The sequence below is a fragment of the Scyliorhinus torazame genome, chromosome 17 (assembly GCF_047496885.1).
Source record: "Scyliorhinus torazame isolate Kashiwa2021f chromosome 17, sScyTor2.1, whole genome shotgun sequence".
NCBI lineage: Eukaryota > Metazoa > Chordata > Chondrichthyes > Carcharhiniformes > Scyliorhinidae > Scyliorhinus > Scyliorhinus torazame.
The window spans coordinates 53,287,514-53,309,406 of NC_092723.1; the positions used below are offsets into that span (position 1 = coordinate 53,287,514).

Genomic DNA, 21,893 nt, shown 5'->3' on the forward strand with positions numbered 1-21,893 from the left:
GCTATTCTTTCTTTGTTTCTTTCTTCTCTCTCCTTTTCTTTTTCTCTCATTGCAAATTCAAGCTGCTTTAATTCTTTTTCATGTTCAAATTGCTTAATCTTCAACTGGATCTTTGCCATTTCTAATGAGTCAGACTGTATCTCAGGCAACTTTAAATGCTTAGCCACCGCCATAATTACCTCATCTTTTCGCATTTTGTCAGGTAATGTTAACTGCAATGTTTTTGCCAAATGTAACAGTCTGTTTTTAGTCTCTGTCCGTAAGGTACTGCATGTGACCGTCTCCACCCCCAAAGTCTTCTGAGCCTCTGAAAGAGCCATTGTCCACAACACACACCCTACTTAAACTAAAATACCACACCTGAAAAGCAACCACAATATGCTCACCCCTCACTATCTTTAAGTTCACAAAGCCAATCCAATAGATAGACTTTTATCCTGGACGAGCCCCCAATTGTTATGGGTCAGGGTTTAGAGAACCCCAAAATATATCATGGAGTTCACCTGATGCACAACATTTAAAAAAAAAAAATTTAGAGTACCCAATTCATTTTTTCCAATTAAGGGGCAATTTAGCATGGCCAATCCACCTAGCCTGCACATCTTTTGGGTTGTGGGGCCAAAACCCACGCAAACACGGGGAGAATGTGCAAACTCCACACATACTGTGACCCAGAGCTGGGATCGGACCTGGGACCTCGGGGCTGTGAGGCAGCAGGGCTAACCCACTGTGCCACCGTGCTGCCCTCTGACCACAACTTTTAATAGATTGTGGTATGCGGAGCACACGGCTCACTCTACAGGTGTGGTACAGCAGAAATGAAAAAGTATTTTTTTTAAACAAAACAATGTTTATTCTATGAACTTAAGTTAACCTTTTTAAAACAAACAGTGAATATCTTAGCAACCATTAATTCAAAGATAACCCCCAAAGAATACAACACTAAGTAATCCTTTAAGCTGTCCTTTTAACATCCAAAAGACTTAACAACCTTTAAACAGAAGCATATCAGGGTTTACATTCAATACTGAAAACATTTGAATATCTGAATTCACCAAATGATCAAAAGATAGTCCTTCATGGCAGAGAGCTCAACAATACAGCTGCTTTGGATGACTTCAGCTGCAACACACTGAAAAACAAAACCAAAAAGGCAGAGACACACACACCCGAGCTTTTTTCAAAGTGAAACTAAAAAGCAGAACCAGATCTCAGCTCCACCCACACTCTGACATCACTGCAGTAACATGAGAAGCTAACCATTTCTTAAAGCGACATTCTCATAACAACACCCACAGCAAATGCGCTGCCTAATGACAACTGTCCCTGACCGGGTATGCTGCCAGCAAAACATTTTGGTTTACAAGCATTTCGGGATATCCTGTGGTAATGAAAGTGCAAAAAATGCTAATTTGCTCTCACTTATTAGAATGAATGACACTATTAGATAGGAAGTAAAAATGATTTACTTATTCAAAAATCTAAAAGAATGATATCCTGTAATGTGACTTGATGTTTATTGTTTTGAATATTCATAAATGGAAAAACACTTTGAAGCGCATTTGCTATTTAACTCAAGCACTGCATTTTTTTTAACAATTCAAACATTTGTGCCTCTGCTTTACTGAATTTTTGTAAAAAATATTGTGGAAAAGTTGAGAGCCGAGATGCAGCTGCTGGCAAAGAGGGAAATGATTGGATTGAAAGCCTTTAATGACGTTGTGATTAATTAGTTTAGGATCATTGAACAACAATGCCCAGTCCGCATTATTGTTACTGTGTCTAAGATTATTAAATATCCATATTCTATCAAGTAAAGCTTACAGCAATTTTTTAAAAATGTTTTTTTCCTCACTGGATTACATCAGCTATTCAATCAGAACTCATTATTTTAATTATCTCTCTGAGATAACTTGCTTTTTAATTTACTGTTTTGATTCCCCAAAACTATAAGCCTCCAAAATAATTATGAACAGTATTCAAACTACTCCTCAACATTACTTCCATAAATTTGCTACATTCAGATGTGTTGATATAGCACAGAGGTATAACCTAAACACTAAAGCACGATAAACTTCATCCCATGATCGAGAGACAACTTGAAACAAAAAAAACTACAAAATTTGTATCCATCGCTTTGTTGGTGCCTGTAGACAGGGGAGGTGAAAATGCCAGCTGTACTACAGCCAGCCACTTCCAGCATGGACCAAGCAGTTTAAGTAAGGGCGATAACATGCGAGTCCTGTGCGTGCGTGCATACATCAGAGGGTGGGCAGGTCATCAATGTGAGTTCAGCTTCAGGATGAACATCCCACTACTGATATTTAAAGGGATCAGTATGGGACCCTCAGGTGCGGTGCTTTTGACTTTATTTTCCAGTTGCAGGGTCAGTGAAAGCATAGTGTTCACTGTTGTTGGTGGAGTTCTGAAAAGGGAGTGGCGTTGAACTTCACTGGGAGGTCTTGTCAGTAGAAAGCCTTTTAGCACTACTGTGGGCGATATCTGCGGAACCTCTGGGACTGCCGTACAACAAGGATATGTAGTGTGGTGGTATGTATTAGGGGTAGTACCGTACCTGTGAAGCCGAGAGGCTATTGGCTGACAGGTCCCGGGTCCTGGTTGGATCTGCCACCTGCTGGCTCCGCCCGGAAGGCGGAGTATAAGAGCTCGAGTTCTCCCAGCAGCCGCATTCTGTAACTGAGCTGCTGGGGAACAAGTCTTACTTAATAAAGCCTCGATTGACTTCATCACTTCTTGACTTGAGTGAGTAATTGTTGCGCTACATGTAGTAGAGGCAGCAAAGAAGGAAAGCTGTGTGCAAAGGGATGAAGAGGAATCCCAATAGGAGATTTAACCAGAACAAATTCTATGTCTGGTTTTGGGTGCGTTTCTCGGGGCAATTCTCGTTGGCTTCAGCACCAAGAAACATCCCGCTAGTCAACGGCACTTTGCCGTTTTCTTTGGCCTCAGGGAGTTTCTCTCCGTCGAGGCCGCACTGGCGAGCCCAGCAGAAAGGCTCCTTATAGATCGGGGCACCCCTTGGTGTGGCTGCCCCGATTTCCCTCCCTCCCCCTCCAACCTTTCAGCCCCCCATTTTCGACCGCCCCTCATCCCCCCCCCCATCCCCCAACATCAGAGAGGCCTCCAGGAACACCCCCTCAGAGCCTAAACACAGCGGCAAAGCCTGGATTCTGAAATCGGGTGTCCTTTTTTTGCCCTTTGATCTCAAAGTTCAATTAAAGCCCTCCCCCCCCCCCCCCCCCCCCCCGCCAAAGTCTATCGGTGCGGCCTCAGTCTCAGTGGCACTGCCCCTACCCCTTCACAGGCTTCAGCCCAATCAGCCACCCCCAATTTTCAGGGCAACCTCTACCCACCACCTCTGTCCCAGAATCAGGGCCTCATGCCCTGCACCACCCAGGGGAAACCTCATTGTGCACCATTGATGTGGTCATCATGACTTGTTTTCATTTTTGAAAACCAATAGTGATGCACACCGGTGTGATGTCACGCCAGGTGGTTGGGAGGATAAGACCTGGGCCGACGTTACGAGGTCAAGGACAGTAAGTATATGTCAATGAATTTAAAATGATGGAATCAGGTTCATGTCCTTTATGATCATGAACCTGATTATGTCACCGCCGGGTAAGATCTCAAACTGAGATCTCGCCGGTGGAAATCACATTATTGGTCAGACATAAGATTTAGCAGCCAATACAGGATTTGTGCCCACGGCTAACAGGGCTGCTAGATCGCAGCATCAGTGTCTCTGCATAAATATATCTGCAGTGAATGGTGTTCGCTACACTGCACCTCAGAATGGTGTGGCACTGGTTTGGCTCCCCTATTCCCCCTATTGATGATTCATTTATTTCAATTGTGCTGGTGTGGATGGCACTACATGAAGGCAAAAGAAAATTAGGGGAATCACCAAGGCTTAGTTTCAGAAAGATATTCCCAAAGGCCTGGAACACATGAACAATCCACCCACATCTGGTCCAGTGACAGAGATTGTGTGGTTGCCCCAAAAGATGGACGGGCAGGTAAAGAAGAGCTCCTCTCTTAAAAACAAAATGCACAAATGTAATGTCAATGTTAATTTGGTCTTCTTCCTTCTTTGTCTTCAAGCCATTAGCAGTGGGGTAGAGTTCCATGCTGTCTACAGCCTTCCTATACTTCTCCTAAGAACCTTCACCAAGGGATATATTTTCAGACAATTCAGTTACATGAGACTTAACACAGCTGCATTGACATCAAGTCCTCTTTTAATGTCTAAACTTTCCAAAAGGTTTCAATGGACAATGATATGGAGCATGAAGCATAGCTGACATTTTCTTTTTCATTGGCCAGGAATGCTAAGGCCAATCGTTGCACTGGCTGGGAAAGATCAGAGGTTAGACCAGAGGTCATGTCTGATATTTGTTTGGCAGTGTAACACCAAACAGTAGATTTATCTATTGGCTTTTGTTCGCAGGAGTGTTAAGCCTCGTCAGCTATTGGTATGAGCCTGCTGAAGTTCAATACGAGGACATCCCAAACCCCAGAAGGGAAACTTGGAACACTAGTTCTTAATTGTTTATTTTTGCAATTTGGAATAATGTAAAGAGATGAAACCTGATGAGGAAATCGGTCAGCCTTGCTGTAAATTATTCAAAAAACAAAATATTTATTAAACTTTAAAATGCACGACAAGAAAGATAACTGTACAGAACATTTACAATTAACTATAATAATGGTTATCCAGACAGTGTGCTTAAATTACCCCACAAATCTAAATCAAGTATTTTCCTGAACGTTGAGAATACACTGAATACAAAAACAACATCCCATAGGTTTTAAATCCAGCAAATAATTACAACACAGGTCCTATAGTTTTTTGGGGGGAATCCTTCTTCTAGTTCAGAGCAGAAGTTCTGGGGTCTAACATAGACAGCTTCGTCAGCCTTCAGCACAACAGCTTGACTCTATGAAAGGGTAAGGATCTGTTTGCAAACTGGGCGTGGCTACGATTTGGGCCACGAGACTCCGAGACTCCATTTTTTTTCGGAGCGTATAGATTTCACCTTGCTACTAGTCTAATCTGCATCTCACAAGTCCTCAGTGCGGTTACATGCCTATCTTTCCAGTTTGTTACTTTTCATTCCATTCAAACTTTCTAACACTATTGCAATATTCAAAGTTCTCCTATGCTATTGCATGAGAGTGAATCTCACAATTGAGTGTTTAACAATACTGACCATTCATTATGAAATGTTTGATTTAATTTCACCTTTTGGGTTGTAAATCTCTTCATTGTCAGCTTTTTATCTGAAGTAACCTCATTCCTCCAGAATCGCCACAAAATAAAAATAAGCCAGAAGTAAAATATTGGGAATAAAACATATAAATGTAAAAGTTTTACATTCTGGGAAAGAAAACAATTAATTACTCTCAAAGTATTTGCATTGGCAGATTCTCTCAGGAATTTAAATACTTTGAATACTTCAAATTAATACATTGCAGATAGCGATAAATCCATGGCTTCTTCACATAGCGTTGTTCTACTCTCTCTTTATTTGAATCCATAGTTTCGAGAAACTTATACCAACCACTATCTCTACTCATTCAGCCAACAAAAGGGGAATATTCTTCTAACGTTTTACTGGAAGGAAACAAATCCTTTTCAGAAAAATGTCAGGCTTTCTGTCGATATGATTATATGTTTCAATCACTGATTTGGGAGCTTTGATTCATTTTATGTCAATCAGGTTTATCTAAGAGTCTGGGGCGAAATTCTCCGGAAACGGCGCGATTTCCGCCGACTGGCGCCCAAAACGGCGCCAATCAGACGGGCATCACGCCGCCCCAAAGGTGCGGAATGCTCCGCATCTTTGGGGGCCGAGCCCCAACATTGAGGGACGAGGCCGACGCCGGAGGAATTTCCGCCCCGCCAGCTGGCGGAAACGGCCTTTGTTGCCCCACCAGCTGGCGCAGAAATGACATCTCCGGGCAGCGCATGCGCGGGAGCGTCAGCGGCCGCTGACAGTTTCCCACGCATGCGCAGTGGAGGGAGTCTCTTCCACCTCCGCCATGGTGGAGACCGTGGTGGAGGCAGAAAGGAAAGAGTGCCCCCATGGCACAGGCCCGCCCGCGGATCGGTGGGCCCCGATCGCGGGCCAGGCCACCATGGGGGCACCCCCCGGGGTCAGATCGCCCCGCGGCCCCCCAGGACCCCGGAGCCCGCCCACGCCGCCTTGTCCCGCCGGTAAGGTAGGTGATTTAATTTACGCCGGCAGGACAGGCAATTTATCGGCGGGACTTCGGCCCATCCTGGCCGGAGAATCGAGCGGGGGGGCCCGCCAACCGGCGCGGCTTGATTCCCACCCCCACCGAATATCCGGTGCCTGAGACTTCGGCAACCGGCGGGGGCGGGATTCACGCCAGCCCCCGGCGATTCTCCGACCCGGCGGGGGGTCGGAGAATGTCACCCCTGAAGTCTCAGTGAGTGGCTATGGACTACAAGTTTGGGGCAAGTCAGTTTATTAGACAAAAAAAAATCAATTTCTTCAGTGGGTAAGCAAAAATACTGTAGCTACTGCTGGACATCTTTAATCATTAGTTCCGGAATTTAGAAAAAACAAGTATGTAAAATCTTCAGAAGCTACTAATTTTGTAAAGTCATGATTATGCTGAGCACCATTTATAGGATTGTCAAATAGGGTGGACATATTCTTGGATGTGTCACCATATGACCTCCTACTTCCAACCACCTGACCCCATCTAATTCCCATCTCCGATATTTTGTTTAAGTCCCTTCGATTTTACACCAGGTGAGTTTGGAGCATGATCAGGGGATTAAGCTTTAACACATGGTGACCCCAGGACAATCTTGAAGAGTTTGGCATTCCCCAACTATTGATGCAAATAGCAACTTCCATATTCCAGCATATATACTCCATATTCCAGAACAAAATGTAGATGTTGTATTAGATTAGCATTTATTTCTACTTCAATGAACTATTATTCAGTCATGAGAATGTTTGCTAACTTTCTGGGCAACAATAAAACTATCTCATCAACCCCAACCTGAATCTCCAATGAAGATAAATCCAGACATTATTGAAGAGATATTAAAAGTTGCCACACATAGGGCAGCATGGTGGCGCAGTGGTTAGAACTGCTGCCTCATGGCGTCGAGGTCCCAGGTTCAATCCCGGCTCTGGGTCACTGTCCGTGTGGAGTTTGCACATTCTCCCCATGTTTGCGTGGGTTTCGCCCCCACAACCCAAAGATATGCCGTGTAGGTGGATTGGCCATGCTAAATTGCCCCTTAATTGGAAAAGATTAATTGAGTACTCTAAATTTATTTTTAAAAAGTTGGCACACATAACTTTAATGAGAATTTTAGGGCTGAAAATGGCCACGTTTCGATAAAATGTAATTAATTTGATTTAATTTCATTTTGTTAGTCTTCATTATAAATTGCATCCGCAATGTGTGACCGGAATAACGTTTTTTGCCAACTCATGTAGAAAACTTATTTTGGAATTCCATCCCTCACAATCTTTTAACAAATGATTCTTTGGATAGGGACATCAATGCAAGGTCAGAATTTATTGTCATTTCCTCATTTCCCTTAAAAAGGCGGTATAATGTTGTAATAGCACCCTTTTGTGGCCATTGAATGTATGTATGTACAGCCAAAATCAGATTAAACTAGTCAGTTGAGTATTTGACATTCCATGTGGCACAATGTCTCTTTTCTGCCTGCAAAGCTCTCACAGTCTGCCAACGAGGTGGAGTTGTGGCTGTCCTTAGCTGAATAAATTTGGGTTGCAGAAGACTCTACAAAACCAATGGAGGAACAGTGAGATCTATTTTGTGGAGAAATAATTATTAAAATCCAATACTGTTTTCAAACATGGATGGGCTGATCTTTGAACTATCTGCATCAACAGGTATTACTCGGTGACAGAGAATACAGTCATGGCCAAAAGTCTTTCGGTGCGCATGTGGAGCAGCTTGAGATGTATAACTTTGCTAATAATATCCTTAATGTTCATAGTAATCTGACTATTAATTAGGCAATGGGGAAAAAATAAGGGCAACATTTTTGACTGAAGTAGGCCCAGAGGCATATGAAATGCTCAATAATTTGCTCACCCCCGTGAAACCAAAAGAAATGTCGCAGTCAGGCACTTTGTGTAAGCTTGACGGGCAATAAAATCCCAAACCATTGGAGATTGCAGAAAACTATAGGTTCAGAACCAGGAATCAGTTTCCCGGTAGGGACATTGGAAACTTTATTGTGGTTTTGACAAAACAATCTATTCATTGTAACTTTGGAGAATTTCAAGAGAGAGCATTGCAGGTCATATTTGTGTATAGTTTAATTTAATTGAAAGGTTTACAGTGGGTCGCGAGGTTTCTTGTAGTTGGGGGTTTCTTCCCAGGCGAACTTTGAACTTGGAATAGGTTAAGTACTTTGGCTGTTTGATGATCTACAGCTAGTTCCAGTGTCTGGTTCTCAGACCGGTTGATGACTGATGGTTCTGATAGATCTGCTGGGTCCTGGGGCAATGAGGTCTACAAAACCAGTTTCAATCGCGTGACCACTTGGTCAACACTTCTGAGGCTTACCCAGTCTAGTTTGGATGGCGGAGGCCATTGCGATATAACGGGAAGTGGATAGTGGCTATTGCCTTTTGATCTTCTCCTTTTTCCACGTTTGGAAAAGTATGCAGTTCAGGCGGAGGCACATCAATACAAAATATTTCAAAACTCTAGCGTAGTTGGGTCACAACATAGACAAAGATGGGTTACATCCTACCAAGAGTAATTTTCAAGCAATAGGAAATGTGTCATCCCTCAGAATAGCTCTGAGTAAGATTCTTTGGAGCTCAGTGAATTACTATGGTAAATTCACATTTGGCAATCTTACTGCAACCGTTGAATGAACTGTTGAGGAAGGATGTTCCATGGAATTGGATAAGAGAGTGTGACAAAGGATTCCAGTTGCGTAAAAGTACATTAACTAGCATATGGTTCCTCTCCATACGATGCTGTGATTGATAATGGTGAGGAGAGACTGACTGCATTTGCCTCATGCATCCACAGTGCCAGTAAGAAAAATTACTCTCAGAAAGTGAAGCATTGTCCTTGATTTTTGGAGTAAGAAGATTTCATAAATGCGTGTATGGTTGTAATTTCAGAATCAATACTGATCATCAGCCACTATTGCTTATTTTGAATCCAAAGTCTTCAGCATCCACTGTAGCTGCAGCTTGAATGCAGAAATGGGCCTTGATTTTGTCTGCTCATCAACATGACATTAAGTACAGATGATCGGAAGATTATTGTAATGCTAGTGCGATGTCTAGATTACCATCCCAACGGGGAAGATGCATTCTTCTTTTCACACAAATGAGATGCCAATCACAGTTGATGACATCAGTAGAACAACATGTAAGGAATGAGCATTGACAAGTGTCTATGACTATGGAGGCCAGCATAGACACTGGATTTAGAAATCAGCCTTTTTTTATGTGTTTGAATGTGTTGTCGGTTGATAAATGTTGCATTATGCAGGGAGCCAGAGTAATGATTCCTTAAAGGTACAGGTCACAATAGCTATGTGATCTTCATGATCAACACTTAAGGCTTGTTTGACAATGGTGGAGGCTTTCGGCATTTCCCACCTGTGGTGTGTTTCTTGGCAGCCCGCTGTTGGCTAGCGGCAAGATCTTCTGGTCCCACCTTGGCCCATCGGAGGCGGAGCATCGCAGGAGGGCCGGCCGGTGACACGCCATGCCGTTACAATGGCGCGTGACGCGGTAATGCCATTTCCGAGGAATGGAGCATGGCTGACTGGCGTCAAACTGCTGCCGGCCCCAGTTGGGGTGTCAGAGTCGATTCGCCACCCAATCACCAATTACGATATCGGCGTCGGGCAACGGAGAATCGCGCACATAGGGCAGGATGTGCCGCTTGCCGACGCCGAAATCGCATTCAGCGATCGGGGGGGAGAATCGCTTTTGACGCCGAAATGAGCGGCGGCAGCTGTTTTCGAATGCCCCGCCCACTCCAAATGAGCATCAGCGTTGCGTACGGCGCACGCTGTTGGGACAGCCTCAGGACGTCACCGAAAGGCCCTCCCCGATGCTCCGCCCTGGCGGGCCATCTTCCCAACAGTGTGGATCACTTGTGTTCTGAGTTTTCGTCAACCTCGCATGGTGGCTGCGGACTGTGTCCAGCGCCGCCACAGTCGGTGGGGGGAGGGGAGCCATTCCACTGGCCGGGGAGGGGGGGGGGTTACGGGGAGGGGGGGCACTATCTGACAGGTCAGGTCTGCGCGCGGCCGGCGCTGTGTTGTACGGCATGACCGCTGCAGGTTGTCGCCGTGCGCATGCGCAGCCACGGACCCAGCAATTCTCCGGTCCTTTCTGTCAGGAGCACCGGGGGTTTTACACCGGGCGGAGCATCGGTGCGGGGGCGCCGCCAACTTTTTTATCATTAGATTAGACACTTCTGCCGGACATAGCCTCAAAATCAGAGAATCCAGCCCAAATTATAATATATACATATTGTGAATTTTATCTTTCTGACCTTGTATAACAAAGGTTATTTATGTTTGTCAAAACCCGTGAGGTGAGCTTTTCCTGACTTTCCCATCGGCTGGATCTCCCATCCCTCTGAAGGTGAGCCACCACGACAGGTTACCAGGTTACCCGGTGGCGGGGCAGGAAAGCCAGGCAAAACACTGTGGACATCGACAGCACAGAAAGATCCCACCAGTGGCTAATGGCGAGCCATCTCTGTCACTGAAAAACATGCATTGGAGGGAGGGGGCTGCATGGTATCTTGTTGCTTTGTTCTCCTTGCAACCTTTTTGAAAAATTAGATGTTTGTGTAGTTTGTTTACTGCCTATGGGTCACAAGCGGAAATTGTGTCTGGCAACAATTTCCGTTTTTCTCAGAGGGGTTTGTAAAACGTATGAAAATGAATGGGATGAAGTATACCGGAGTTCCACTGTGTTATCTTGCTTCAAATAGAGCAGCAAGGTGGACAGTACAAATTGTTAAGCATGCTCTTGTTAAGATATTGCTTGCTACGAATTGGAAGAGCTATCACTTGTCACTGAATCACAAACTGGTAAAGTATTTTGTTTATTTATCACAGCACACTTCACTTTACTACTGGTAGACACCAGCTGAATTGGTTCTTAGAAGAGAGCCGAGAAGATGTTCATTGCTGAAGCCACATTTAGAACAGTCAGCAGAAGAAAAACAATCCAGGCAGAAAGAGCCATGATAGGGGCAGAGTGAAAGAAGTCATGAAGTTGAACCAGAGGTTGGAGTGCAATATCATTATCATAAGTGGTTGAAGCGGTTACTGGAAACCGCTGTGAAAATATGTGGGCCTCGTACAATATTTGCTCAAGATCTTTGATAACGGAACGGTTAGGGGCGGTATTCTCCGTTTCTAAGATGTGTTGACACCGACGCAGAATTCATGGACTTGCACGGCAGCAAAACAGGCGGCGAACCTGGGTCAATTCAGCAAAAGTGGAGGGTCTAGCACCGGCGCCACAATCGATTCCAATGAAAAATGGTGTGGGGTTTGCCAGTGCCGCGATTGACACTCAGGAGGCTGACAAGCTGCAGCCGCATATACACATTAAAATCACTACACACACTCATCCCAGCCAACAAGGTGGCACTGGTTGTGCTGGAGCACGCCCATACAGCTGGCGGTTCGGCTGGGGCCAGACGGCACCTAGAGGGATGGCCTGGGGGGACACCTATACAACCCGTGGCCCTGAGTTCACAGTGGGCTGACAGCAGCTGCATGGATGCCTTTCCAGCTGTGGCAATTGTGCTCCATGCCCATCCACCCCGACTCCACAGCCCACCTACTCCGTATCCTCTCTCTCTCCCTTAGCAGCCACGATGTTGGGTTCATGATTTTTAAAAGCAGTAGTGAACCCCGCCGTCATGAACTCGGCCCATCGGAGGTGGAGCATTGCCAAGGCCCTGGAGAATAACAGGTCAGGCCCGCTAATGATATGCAAACTGTATCTACTGTATGTGCGTTCCAGACCACATTGGCATCGTTGTCAAGGTGACGGAGAATGCCGATTTGGCGTCAAATAGGTGTCCGCCGCGATTTTAGCGTCAGAACTTATTCTCCGCCCATTTGCGTTTTGTGATTTCAGCGTCAGCCAACGGAGAATCCCACCCTAGGTTTTTAACACGTGGATGATACTCCACCTTCAGAAGTTCATGAAGAAGAAGGGAGTTGGGATTAATCAAATGTGTTTAATAAATCGGATAGTTGGTGATAGTTACTCAACACCAGTTCTGCCAGAAACCAGTTCAGATCAGTCAGTCAGAAAGACAGAAATGTTTGATGATGTGGAAAATTCAACTGAAGGTCGAAGTCAAAATCAGTCTTTGTTGGAGATAGATTCGCCTCAGAGTCAGGCCCAGATGGTTCCAGATCCTTGCCCAAGTTCTAAAAGTTGGGGTCAAGAAAGGAGGTAACCTCTTAGAAACAGGAAATCAGCGTATAAGTTGCACCTGTAAACAAATGGAAAACAAGAAATAAGAAGTATATAATTTGTCTGGAATTTGAACATTGTGCCACTTTTGCTTTCAGGAGGGAAGAGTGTAATAGTACCCTCTGCTGGCCATTTGTGTATGTATGTATATATAGTCAAAATGTGATTAAACTGGTCAGTTGGGTACTTGACTTTCTATGCAGAACTGCCTTTTTTCTATCCTGCAAATAAATCACAGATGGTGGGCTTTCTTCTTGAACTGATGCAGTCCATGTGTTGATGATACTCCCACACTGCTATCACATAGGTTACAGGATTTTGACCCAGCAACAGTGAAGGACCAGTCACATACATCCAAATTCTAGTATGATACTCTTAACCAACAGTTAAAGAAATAATACCCTGTCACTAATGCGTTCTTCTCTATAAAATTGTTGTTTATGCAATATTCCAGGCATGTTGAAAGTTGGATCTTAAAAAGGACAGTTAGAGTACATGTGGTAAAGTGGGGCCTGAATGATTTCTCAATGCTTGTTACCATGGAGATATAATCAGAATCTGCAGAATGAAATTAGTTTAGAACTTAGTTTTGCCAATGTTACTATCAGGCCTGTTAAAAAATATTATGCAGGGCAGCACGGTGGCACAGTGGCCTTGCTGCCTCACGGCGCCGAGATCCCGGCTCTGGGTCACTGTCCGTGTGGAGTTTGCACATTCTCCCCGTGTTTGCGTGGGTTTCGTCCCCACAACCCAAAAATGTGCAGGGTAGGTGGATTGGCCACGCTAAATTGCCCTTTAATTGTAAAAAATAATTGGGTACTCTAAATTTATAAATAAATTTTAAAAATTAAAAATATTATGCAATAGCACACAAGGATGGCGGAATTGTATTTTATCTGTAATGAATTCAACATTTTAAAGAACTAGTGTTGAGCAGCCTTCCAGAATTTATTGTGCAAGATATATTCTTCTGTAAATCATAAAAAGGAATAAGCAGTGTTCATTTTAATCCTAAATGACAAATGAAGCAATGGGTGAAATGTCAAAGAATATTAGAATAAATTCCCCTGAGAAATATAATCTTATTATATTTGTATTACCTTTTTCATTTTCAATTCATTTTCAATTTATATATCAGTCAAAAGCTATTGAAATATAAATAAACAGCATTAAATCCGTATACTTTTATGATAAGGGTTGTTACATAAACATTTTAGCCTTATTTCATTGAATTTTGTTGCAAATCATTGTCCATCCATAAATTAGATGGAAAAACTATGAATGAATTTGACTTCAGCTTTATCAGATCTGTTGTGAATAGACAATCGAATACTCAAATGCTGGATAGTGGTTTCAAATCTTTTGAAAGTTAAATGGGCCTGCTATCTTTTGCTTTCTTCTGGTCATAACTATTACTACAACAGGCACGGTTTTTACATTCTGTGACTCTTGAGGAATTTTCAAACACAAAAACCTTCACTCGGAATGAGTGAACTGGACTCGTTCAACCTGGAGCACAACAAAGAAATTCCTACTCCATGTTCATCATTATTATTAATTAATTCATCACACGCATTGAACATCTTATGATAAATCTAAATGTCACGAGTGAAGATAGCTAAGCTTACGACAGGCCACAAAACCACTCTCCCTCCACAGATCCTCCGAACATTCATTTTCTCTCTCATTATATGAACCTCAAGCTATTGTTCTCCCTATGGGCTGCTCAAGATTCCAAGGATTAATGTTCATTACTTCTCTCATTTTATAGTCAAGCTTCCTCCAGAAGAGGGCTTCATAATGCTCCTGTCCTCTTTGGGTTGACATACAAGGTTTTTATATTGGGAAGAGTCCCAGAATCCCAGTTGCTTTCTAAACAGAGTTGATGAATTCTCCAAATTGATTCTGAAGGCTCCTCATCTTCCATTGGGTACTTACCAATTCCCTTCCCAAAATTTCTATTTCTCAGTATCACTATTTTTCTTCCAGATGAATATTACAGCAACAATTCGGCCTTATTTTGTTGTTCAGCTGATAACACTTAAATATCACAAATTTTCATTAATTTCATTGGATTGGAGCTTCTGAAGAATTCTTAACGTTAAATCCATTTCCATAGTTTGCTATGTTCTCTACACTTGTGAGTTCAAGGCACCATGCCGCTTGGCATACTAACTCATCAAAGCAGATTCAAGAGGTAGGACATCCAACAGAAGCCCACACCGTAACTTTGCTTGGAGATATCCTTATCTCCACCGAAGCACAAGATGGCCCAAGAATCTGGATAAATGAAGACAGGTTGTGCAGCCAACCCTCCTGTTGGCAGAGGATGAAAGGGGATGAACTGCTGGCTGACAGCGGATAGAAGAATATAAGGAGAAATCATTGTGGGAAAACATTGCATACTGACTGTCTTCAATTTAATAACTTATAGCCAACATATAACACAGTGTAAGGAACCTTGGTTCGGTTTATTATCTTAATTTGAAAGCAATATTTGCTTTCAGGTTTACAATTGAAATCCCATTTGTTATGATAGATGCATTTGCTTCATGGTGTGTGAAACAATGAGTGCACTTTCCACTGTATACAACTTTTCTGCTTCATTGATTAATATGACTTCATTCCAGTAGAATACATCAATTACTACTTGGAGTCAGCATTCATTCTTATTTGTTGTTTTAAGTAATAAATGAGTCTAACAAAGTGTCAGTGCATTATTCACAAACTGTAACAAAGAAATCATCGGAAAGAATTATATTAGATTTAAGATCCCTGTGTCTGAAAAATAAATTCTGCTGAATGCTGACCAATTGCGTTTGTTTTTCACCCGCCAGCTCTTTTAAAGATGAAGCCGAGGGCAACCTATCCCCAGGCTTTGGTGGCACCCATCGCCACGACTACCATGATGCCTGTTGACACTGGAGATAACGCAACAGAAGCTGGAGGCCCTGGAGAAGGGAAAAATGATGTCTTTGAGAAGCTGAAAGAGAAATTTATGAATGAACTGCAGAAAATTCCATGTAAGTATGTTTTCTTTCATTTCAAAGCGCGAGATGGAGTTATTTCCTGTCACATGGTTACTGTTTTTATTTAACTGCACTTGCCGCCATTTATTCTCAGATGGAAGAGGTGTTGGCAATTCTGGACAGGCTGAAAATAGATAAGTCCCCGGGACCTGATGGGATTTATCCTAGGATTCTCTGGGAGGCCAGGGAAGAGATTGCTGGACCATTGGCTTTGATTTTTATGTCATCATTGGATACAGGAATAGTGCCAGAGGACTGGAGGATAGCAAATGTGGTCCCTTTGTTCAAAAAGGGGAGCAGAGACAACCCCGGCAACTATAGACCGGTGAGCCTCACGTCTGTAGTGGGTAAAGTCTTGGAGGGGATTATAAGAGACAAGATTTATAATCATCTAGATAGGAATAATATGATCAGGGATAGTCAGCATGGCTTTGTGAAGGGTAGGTCATGCCTCACAAACCTTATCGAGTTCTTTGAGAAGGTGACTGAACAGGTAGATGAGGGTAGAGCAGTTGATGTGGTGTATATGGATTTCAGCAAAGCGTTTGATAAGGTTCCCCACGGTAGGCTATTGCAGAAAATACGGAGGCTGGGGATTGAGGGTGATTTAGAGATGTGGATCAGAAATTGGCTAGCTGAAAGAAGACAGAGGGTGGTGGTTGATGGGAAATGTTCAGAATGGAGTTCTGTCACAAGTGGAGTACCACAAGGATCTGTTCTGGGGCCGTTGCTGTTTGTCATTTTTATCAATGACCTAGAGGAAGGCACAGAAGGGTGGGTGAGTAAATTTGCAGACGATACTAAAGTCGGTGGTGTTGTCGATAGTGTGGAAGGAAGTAGCAGGTTACAGAGGGATATAGATAAGCTGCAGTGCTGGGCTGAGAGGTGGCAAATGGAGTTTAATGTAGAGAAGTGTGAGGTGATTCACTTTGGAAGGAAAAACAGGAATGTGGAATATGTGGCTAATGGAAAAGTTCTTGAAAGTGTGGATGAGCAGAGGGATCTAGGTGTCCATGTACATAGATCCCTGAAAGTTGCCACCCAGGTTGATAGGGTGGTGAAGAAGGCCTATGGAGTGTTGGCCTTTATTGGTAGAGGGATTGAGTTCCGGAGTCAGGAGGTCATGTTGCAGCTGTACAGAACTCTGGTACGGCCGCATTTGGAGTATTGCGTACAGTTCTGGTCACCGCATTATAGGAAGGACGTGGAGGCTTTGGAACGGGTGCAGAGGAGATTTACCAGGATGTTGCCTGGTATGGAGGGAAAATCTTATGAGGAAAGGCTGATGGACTTGAGGTTGTTTTCGTTAGAGAGAAGAAGGTTAAGAGGAGATTTAATAGAGGCATACAAAATGATCAGAGGGTTAGATAGGGTGGACAGTGAGAGCCTTCTCCCGCGGATGGAAATGGCTAGCACGAGGGGACATAGCCTTAAACGGAGGGGTAATAGATATAGGACAGAGGTCAGGGGTAGGTTCTTTACGCAAAGAGTAGTGAGGCCGTGGAATGCCCTACCTGCTACAGTAGTGAACTCGCCAAGATTAAGGGCATTTAAAAGTTTCTTGGATAAACATATGGATGATAATGGTATAGTGTAGGTTAGATGGCTTTTGTTTCGGTGCAACATCGTGGGCCGAAGGGCCTGTACTGCGCTGTATTGTTCTATGTTCTATGCTAAAATTAGTGTTTTATTTCAAGCTCTTTCTGGCCAGGATGTCCGAAAATCCACATTTGGTCAAATATGTAACCCAGACTTCCGCATCTTTCCTGGAGCCCCACATCTGCTGTCAATTCAAAGGCTTTCCAAAGCAAAGGTCTTTCACGAAGGGGGAGAAAGAGGGGCATTTGAACAAAACAAAAGTTAAATGAAAATGCGTATCGAAAAATCAATTTGTTAAGGATATTATTATCACATTATTAGCAGTACCTCAATTAGTATCAGAATGCAGAAAGATAAAGGCAAATTACTGCAGATGCTGGAATTTGAAACAACAGAAAATACTGGATGATCTCAGCAGGTCTGGCAGCATCTGTGGAGAGAGAATGGAGCTAACATTTCGAGTCTGAATGACTTTGACAAAGAGTCCATTGACAAGTGGTGGGAAGAGAGAATCCTGCCACCAGCAGATGGCGCACCACTGGGAAACACGCAGCTGGGGCACCGGAGAATCATAAGAACATAAGAACTAGGAGCAGGAGTAGGCCATCTGGCCCCTTGAGCCTGCTCCGCCATTCAATGAGATCATGGCTGATCTTTTGTGGACTCAGCTCCACTTTCCGGCCTGAACACCATAACCCTTAATCCCTTTATTCTTCAAAAAACTATCTATCTTTATCTTTAAAACATTTAATGAAGGAGCCTCAATTGCTTCACTGGGCAAGGAATTCCATAGATTCACAACCCTTGGGGTGAAGAAGTTCCTCCTAAGCTCAGTCTTAAATCTACTTCCCCTTATTTTGAGGCTATGCCCCCTAGTTCTGCTTTCGCCCGCCAGTGGAAACAACCTGCCCGCATCTATCTTATCTATTCCCTTCATAATTTTATATGTTTCTATAAGATCCCCCCGCATCCTTCTAAATTCCAACGAGTACAGTCCCAGTCTACTCAACCTCTCCTCGTAATCCAACCCCTTCAGCTCTGGGATTAACCTAGTGAATCTACTCTGCACACCCTCCAGCGCCAGTACATCCTTTTTCAGGTAAGGAGACCAAAACTGAACACAATTCTCCAGGTGTGGCATCACTAACACCTTATACAATTGCAGTATAACCTTCCCTAGTCTTAAACTCCATCCCTCTAGCAATGAAGGACAAAACTCTATTTGCCTTCTTAATCACCTGTACACCAACTTTTTGCGACTCATGCACTAGCTCACACAGGTCTCTGCATAGCAGCATGTTTTAATATTTTATTATTTAAATAATAATCACTTTTGCTGTTATTCCTACCAAAATGGAAAACCTCACATTTGTCAACGTTGTATTCCATCTGCCAGATCCTAGCCCATTCACTTAACCTATCCAAATCCATCTGCAGACTTCCGGTATCCTCTGCATTTTTTGCTTTACCACTCATCTTAGTGTCGTCTGCAAACTTGGACACAGTGCCCTTGGTCCCCAACTCCAAATCATCTATGTAAATTGTGAACAATTGTGGGCCCAACACTGATCCCTGAGGGACACCACTAGCTACTGATTGCCAACCAGAGAAACACCCATTAATCCCCACTCTTTTCTTTCTATTAATTAACCAATCCTCTATCCATGCTACTACTTTACCCTTAATGCCATGCATCTCTATCTTGTGCAGCAACCTTTTGTGTGGCACCTTGTCATAAGCTTTCTGGAGATCCAGATATACCACATCCATTGGTTCCCTGTTATCCACCGCACTGGTAATGTCCTCAAAAATTTCCACTAAATTAGTTAGGCACGACCTGCCCTTTATGAACCCATGCTGCATCTGCCCAATGGGACAATTTCCATCCAGATACCATGATAAATCACCCACCATTTTCAGATTCAAATGGGGCTGATGGGTCCAGAATAGTCTGTGTGTGCTCAGTCCATAACAGATGCATGACATCAGGACGCGCCTCAGCGGACGTAAAACTATGTCTGGTGTCGGGCGCGTTTCTCAGAGCAGCACCGACAAACACCCCACGATTTCGCTCTGCTGAGGTTGCGCGTAGAGTGATTTCCTGCTGGCAAGCTGTGGTTTCTGCAAATCAGCACCAACAGCAACATGGAGCCTAATTTAAAATGCTGCCTAAATTGATTCTCAAAGAGGATATTACCACTGGGCTCGATGAAAATCTTACCAGAGAGAATGGAAGTGGAGTAGTGGTCAGGGCGCTCAGACTCGATCTATGCATGAAGCCTCCTCTGTCAGCCCCCATATAGAGTCTGGATCATTAAACCACCCCAACATTCTACCCTCTCAATGTTTGCTGCCCAGTAATAACACAGCAAATTAGATAGTGCCAACCCCCCACCCCCGATTGTCTATTCCTCTGCAGAAATGTCCTACCAACCCGAGGTGTCTTACCTGCCCAAACAAAAGAAGATATTACCTTATTGACCCTACCAAAGAAAGCCTTTCGAAAGAAAGACTGAGAGACACTGGAACAGAAACAGAAACCTTGGAAGAATATTCATCTTCACTGTCTGTCCTCTTCCTGCCAAGGTCAGAGGAAGGGCATCCCACCTCTTCAAATCAGCCTTCACCCCATCTGTCAGATTGCCAAGTTAAGCTCATGGAGTGAGGTCCAATCATGGGCCACCCTGAATTCCCAAATGTTGTATACTAATTCTGGCTGGATGAAACGGTAGCCTTCCCAGATCCGTTCCCCTCCCCAAGGGGTTCACCGGAAAAAATTCACTTTTGCCCAGGTTTACCTTATATCCTGAAATGGAGCCAAACTCCCTGAGCACCCCCATTATCTCCCCCACATTGGAGAGTGGGTCCGTGATGTATAACAGCAAATCATCCGCACATAAGGACATGCTATGTTCCCTCCCTCCACGCTCTGTGCCCTTCCAACCGGTAGACGACCTCAGCGGAATGGCTAGTGGCTCCTTCGCTAAGGCAAACAACAACAGAGATAATGAGCACCCTGCCTTGTACCCCTGTTGAAAGTACCCCGAGCTCAGGGCATTAGTATGGACAGTCACAGTGGGGGGCATATACAAAAGCCTAATCCAAGAAATAAATTTTGGTCGAAAGCCAAACCACCCCAAAATTTCAAAGAGGTGCCTCCACCAACCCTGTCAAATGCATCCAACAAAATAGTCACCTCTGGCTGGGTCACTGAGGAGGGCGACAATACCACATTCAACAATCTCCTAATGTTGGCCGACAACCGCCGGCTCTTAACAAATCCTGTCTGCTCCTCCGAAACCACCCCCGGCAGGCAGGGCTCCAAACGAGTTGTCAACACTGAGGCCGACAACGTAGTGCCGAGTGCGCACCAATTTCTGGAACATTGAGCTATCGTGAACAGTAAGGCCTAGGTCAAAAATTAAAGCTGTTTCTCTCTTGAATGTACTGCCAGGAAGCTGCACGTTCTAAGACTGTGATTGATGCCAGTTTACCAATTTTCCAAACCCTTTTGCCAGTGCCACCTTGGGCTTTGATTGCCATCGCTATTGTCAGTGGCCTGCTACTTCTCACCTGCTGCCTCTGCATTTGCAAGAAATGCTGCTGTAAGAAGAAGAAAAACAAGAAGGAGAAGGGCAAGGGTAAAAAGAATGACATCAACATGAAAGATGTTAAAAACTCTGGTGGAAATCAGGTAACGTAATGAAGAGAAAATGTAAGTCAAATTTTAATCAAGTCTGGTGTTACCCAACTACAATACATTCAAATTAAAATAATTCTGCGGTGATAGCACATAAGTCATTTAGTTAAAGAAATGTTATTCACACAATTGGTTGCAAACCCCCTGTTTAAGTTCACCTTTGCTCAGTCAGGGAATTCCTGTCAATTCCATGCAAGTAATGGCCAATTCTGTCACGTCGTAATTTAGTGTGTGATTGATGGAGCTGACCATTCACAAGCTGAAATAATGAACACGGTAGATAAGGCAGTTTTGACACCCGATCGGTTCGAATCTCTACTGCTCAGAGCAGTACAGAACTGGTTGCAATGAAGGTGAGCAGCAATGGTGGATTTTAAGCACACTCAAATCACATAATCTAAACACAAATGAATTCTAACAAAGAGAACAAAGAACAAAGAAACGTACAGCACAGGAACAGGCCCTTCGGCCCTCCAAGCCTGTGCCGACCATGCTGCCGGTCTAAACTAAAATCTTCTACACTTCCTGGGTCCATATCCCTCTATTCCCATCCTATTCATGTATTTGTCATAAATTGCCATAATCCACCACTATTAAACTTCTGAATAATTAGAAAAATTGCAAAATAATTGCTTTCATTATGAACAAGGGTAGCCTGCAATCTCTGAGGAACCAGATGATTGTGCGATTCTTGTGAGTTTCCGTCATATCAAATTGGTTTGTAACATTTCTTGCTGCCTCATGTTTCTCTGTAACAAGGGGAAAATTCATTACCTTGATCTTCGGCTGAAGAGGTAGGACATTGATTTCATGTCACAGGTGAATTGCTAAAACGCACTACAGGAACAATAACTAAATCAGAATAGCCATGCCAAATGAATGTGTTCCAAAAACTGCACAATTATTCATGGATATGACTCACAGACACTTTGGCCCATCTGTCCTTTGATTGATAAAGATTGCCTTGTTTTAATGAAATTTGTAATATGATTTTCACAAAGGACATATGGCTGTAACTTGTACAATTTT

General features: G+C 43.6%; 1 protein-coding gene across 7 annotated transcripts in view; it reads left to right on the forward strand.

Moving 5' to 3' along the window:
* Nucleotides 1-21,893, forward strand: part of LOC140393874 (synaptotagmin-B) — an 882,906-nt gene that overhangs the window by 693,940 nt on the left and 167,073 nt on the right. For all 7 annotated transcript variants that reach the window (XM_072480435.1, XM_072480439.1, XM_072480434.1 and 4 more), the window contains 2 exons: nt 15,374-15,559; nt 20,683-20,858. In XM_072480435.1, the coding sequence (XP_072336536.1) occupies nt 15,374-15,559; nt 20,683-20,858 (362 nt within the window). The remainder of the gene's footprint in view (nt 1-15,373; nt 15,560-20,682; nt 20,859-21,893) is intronic.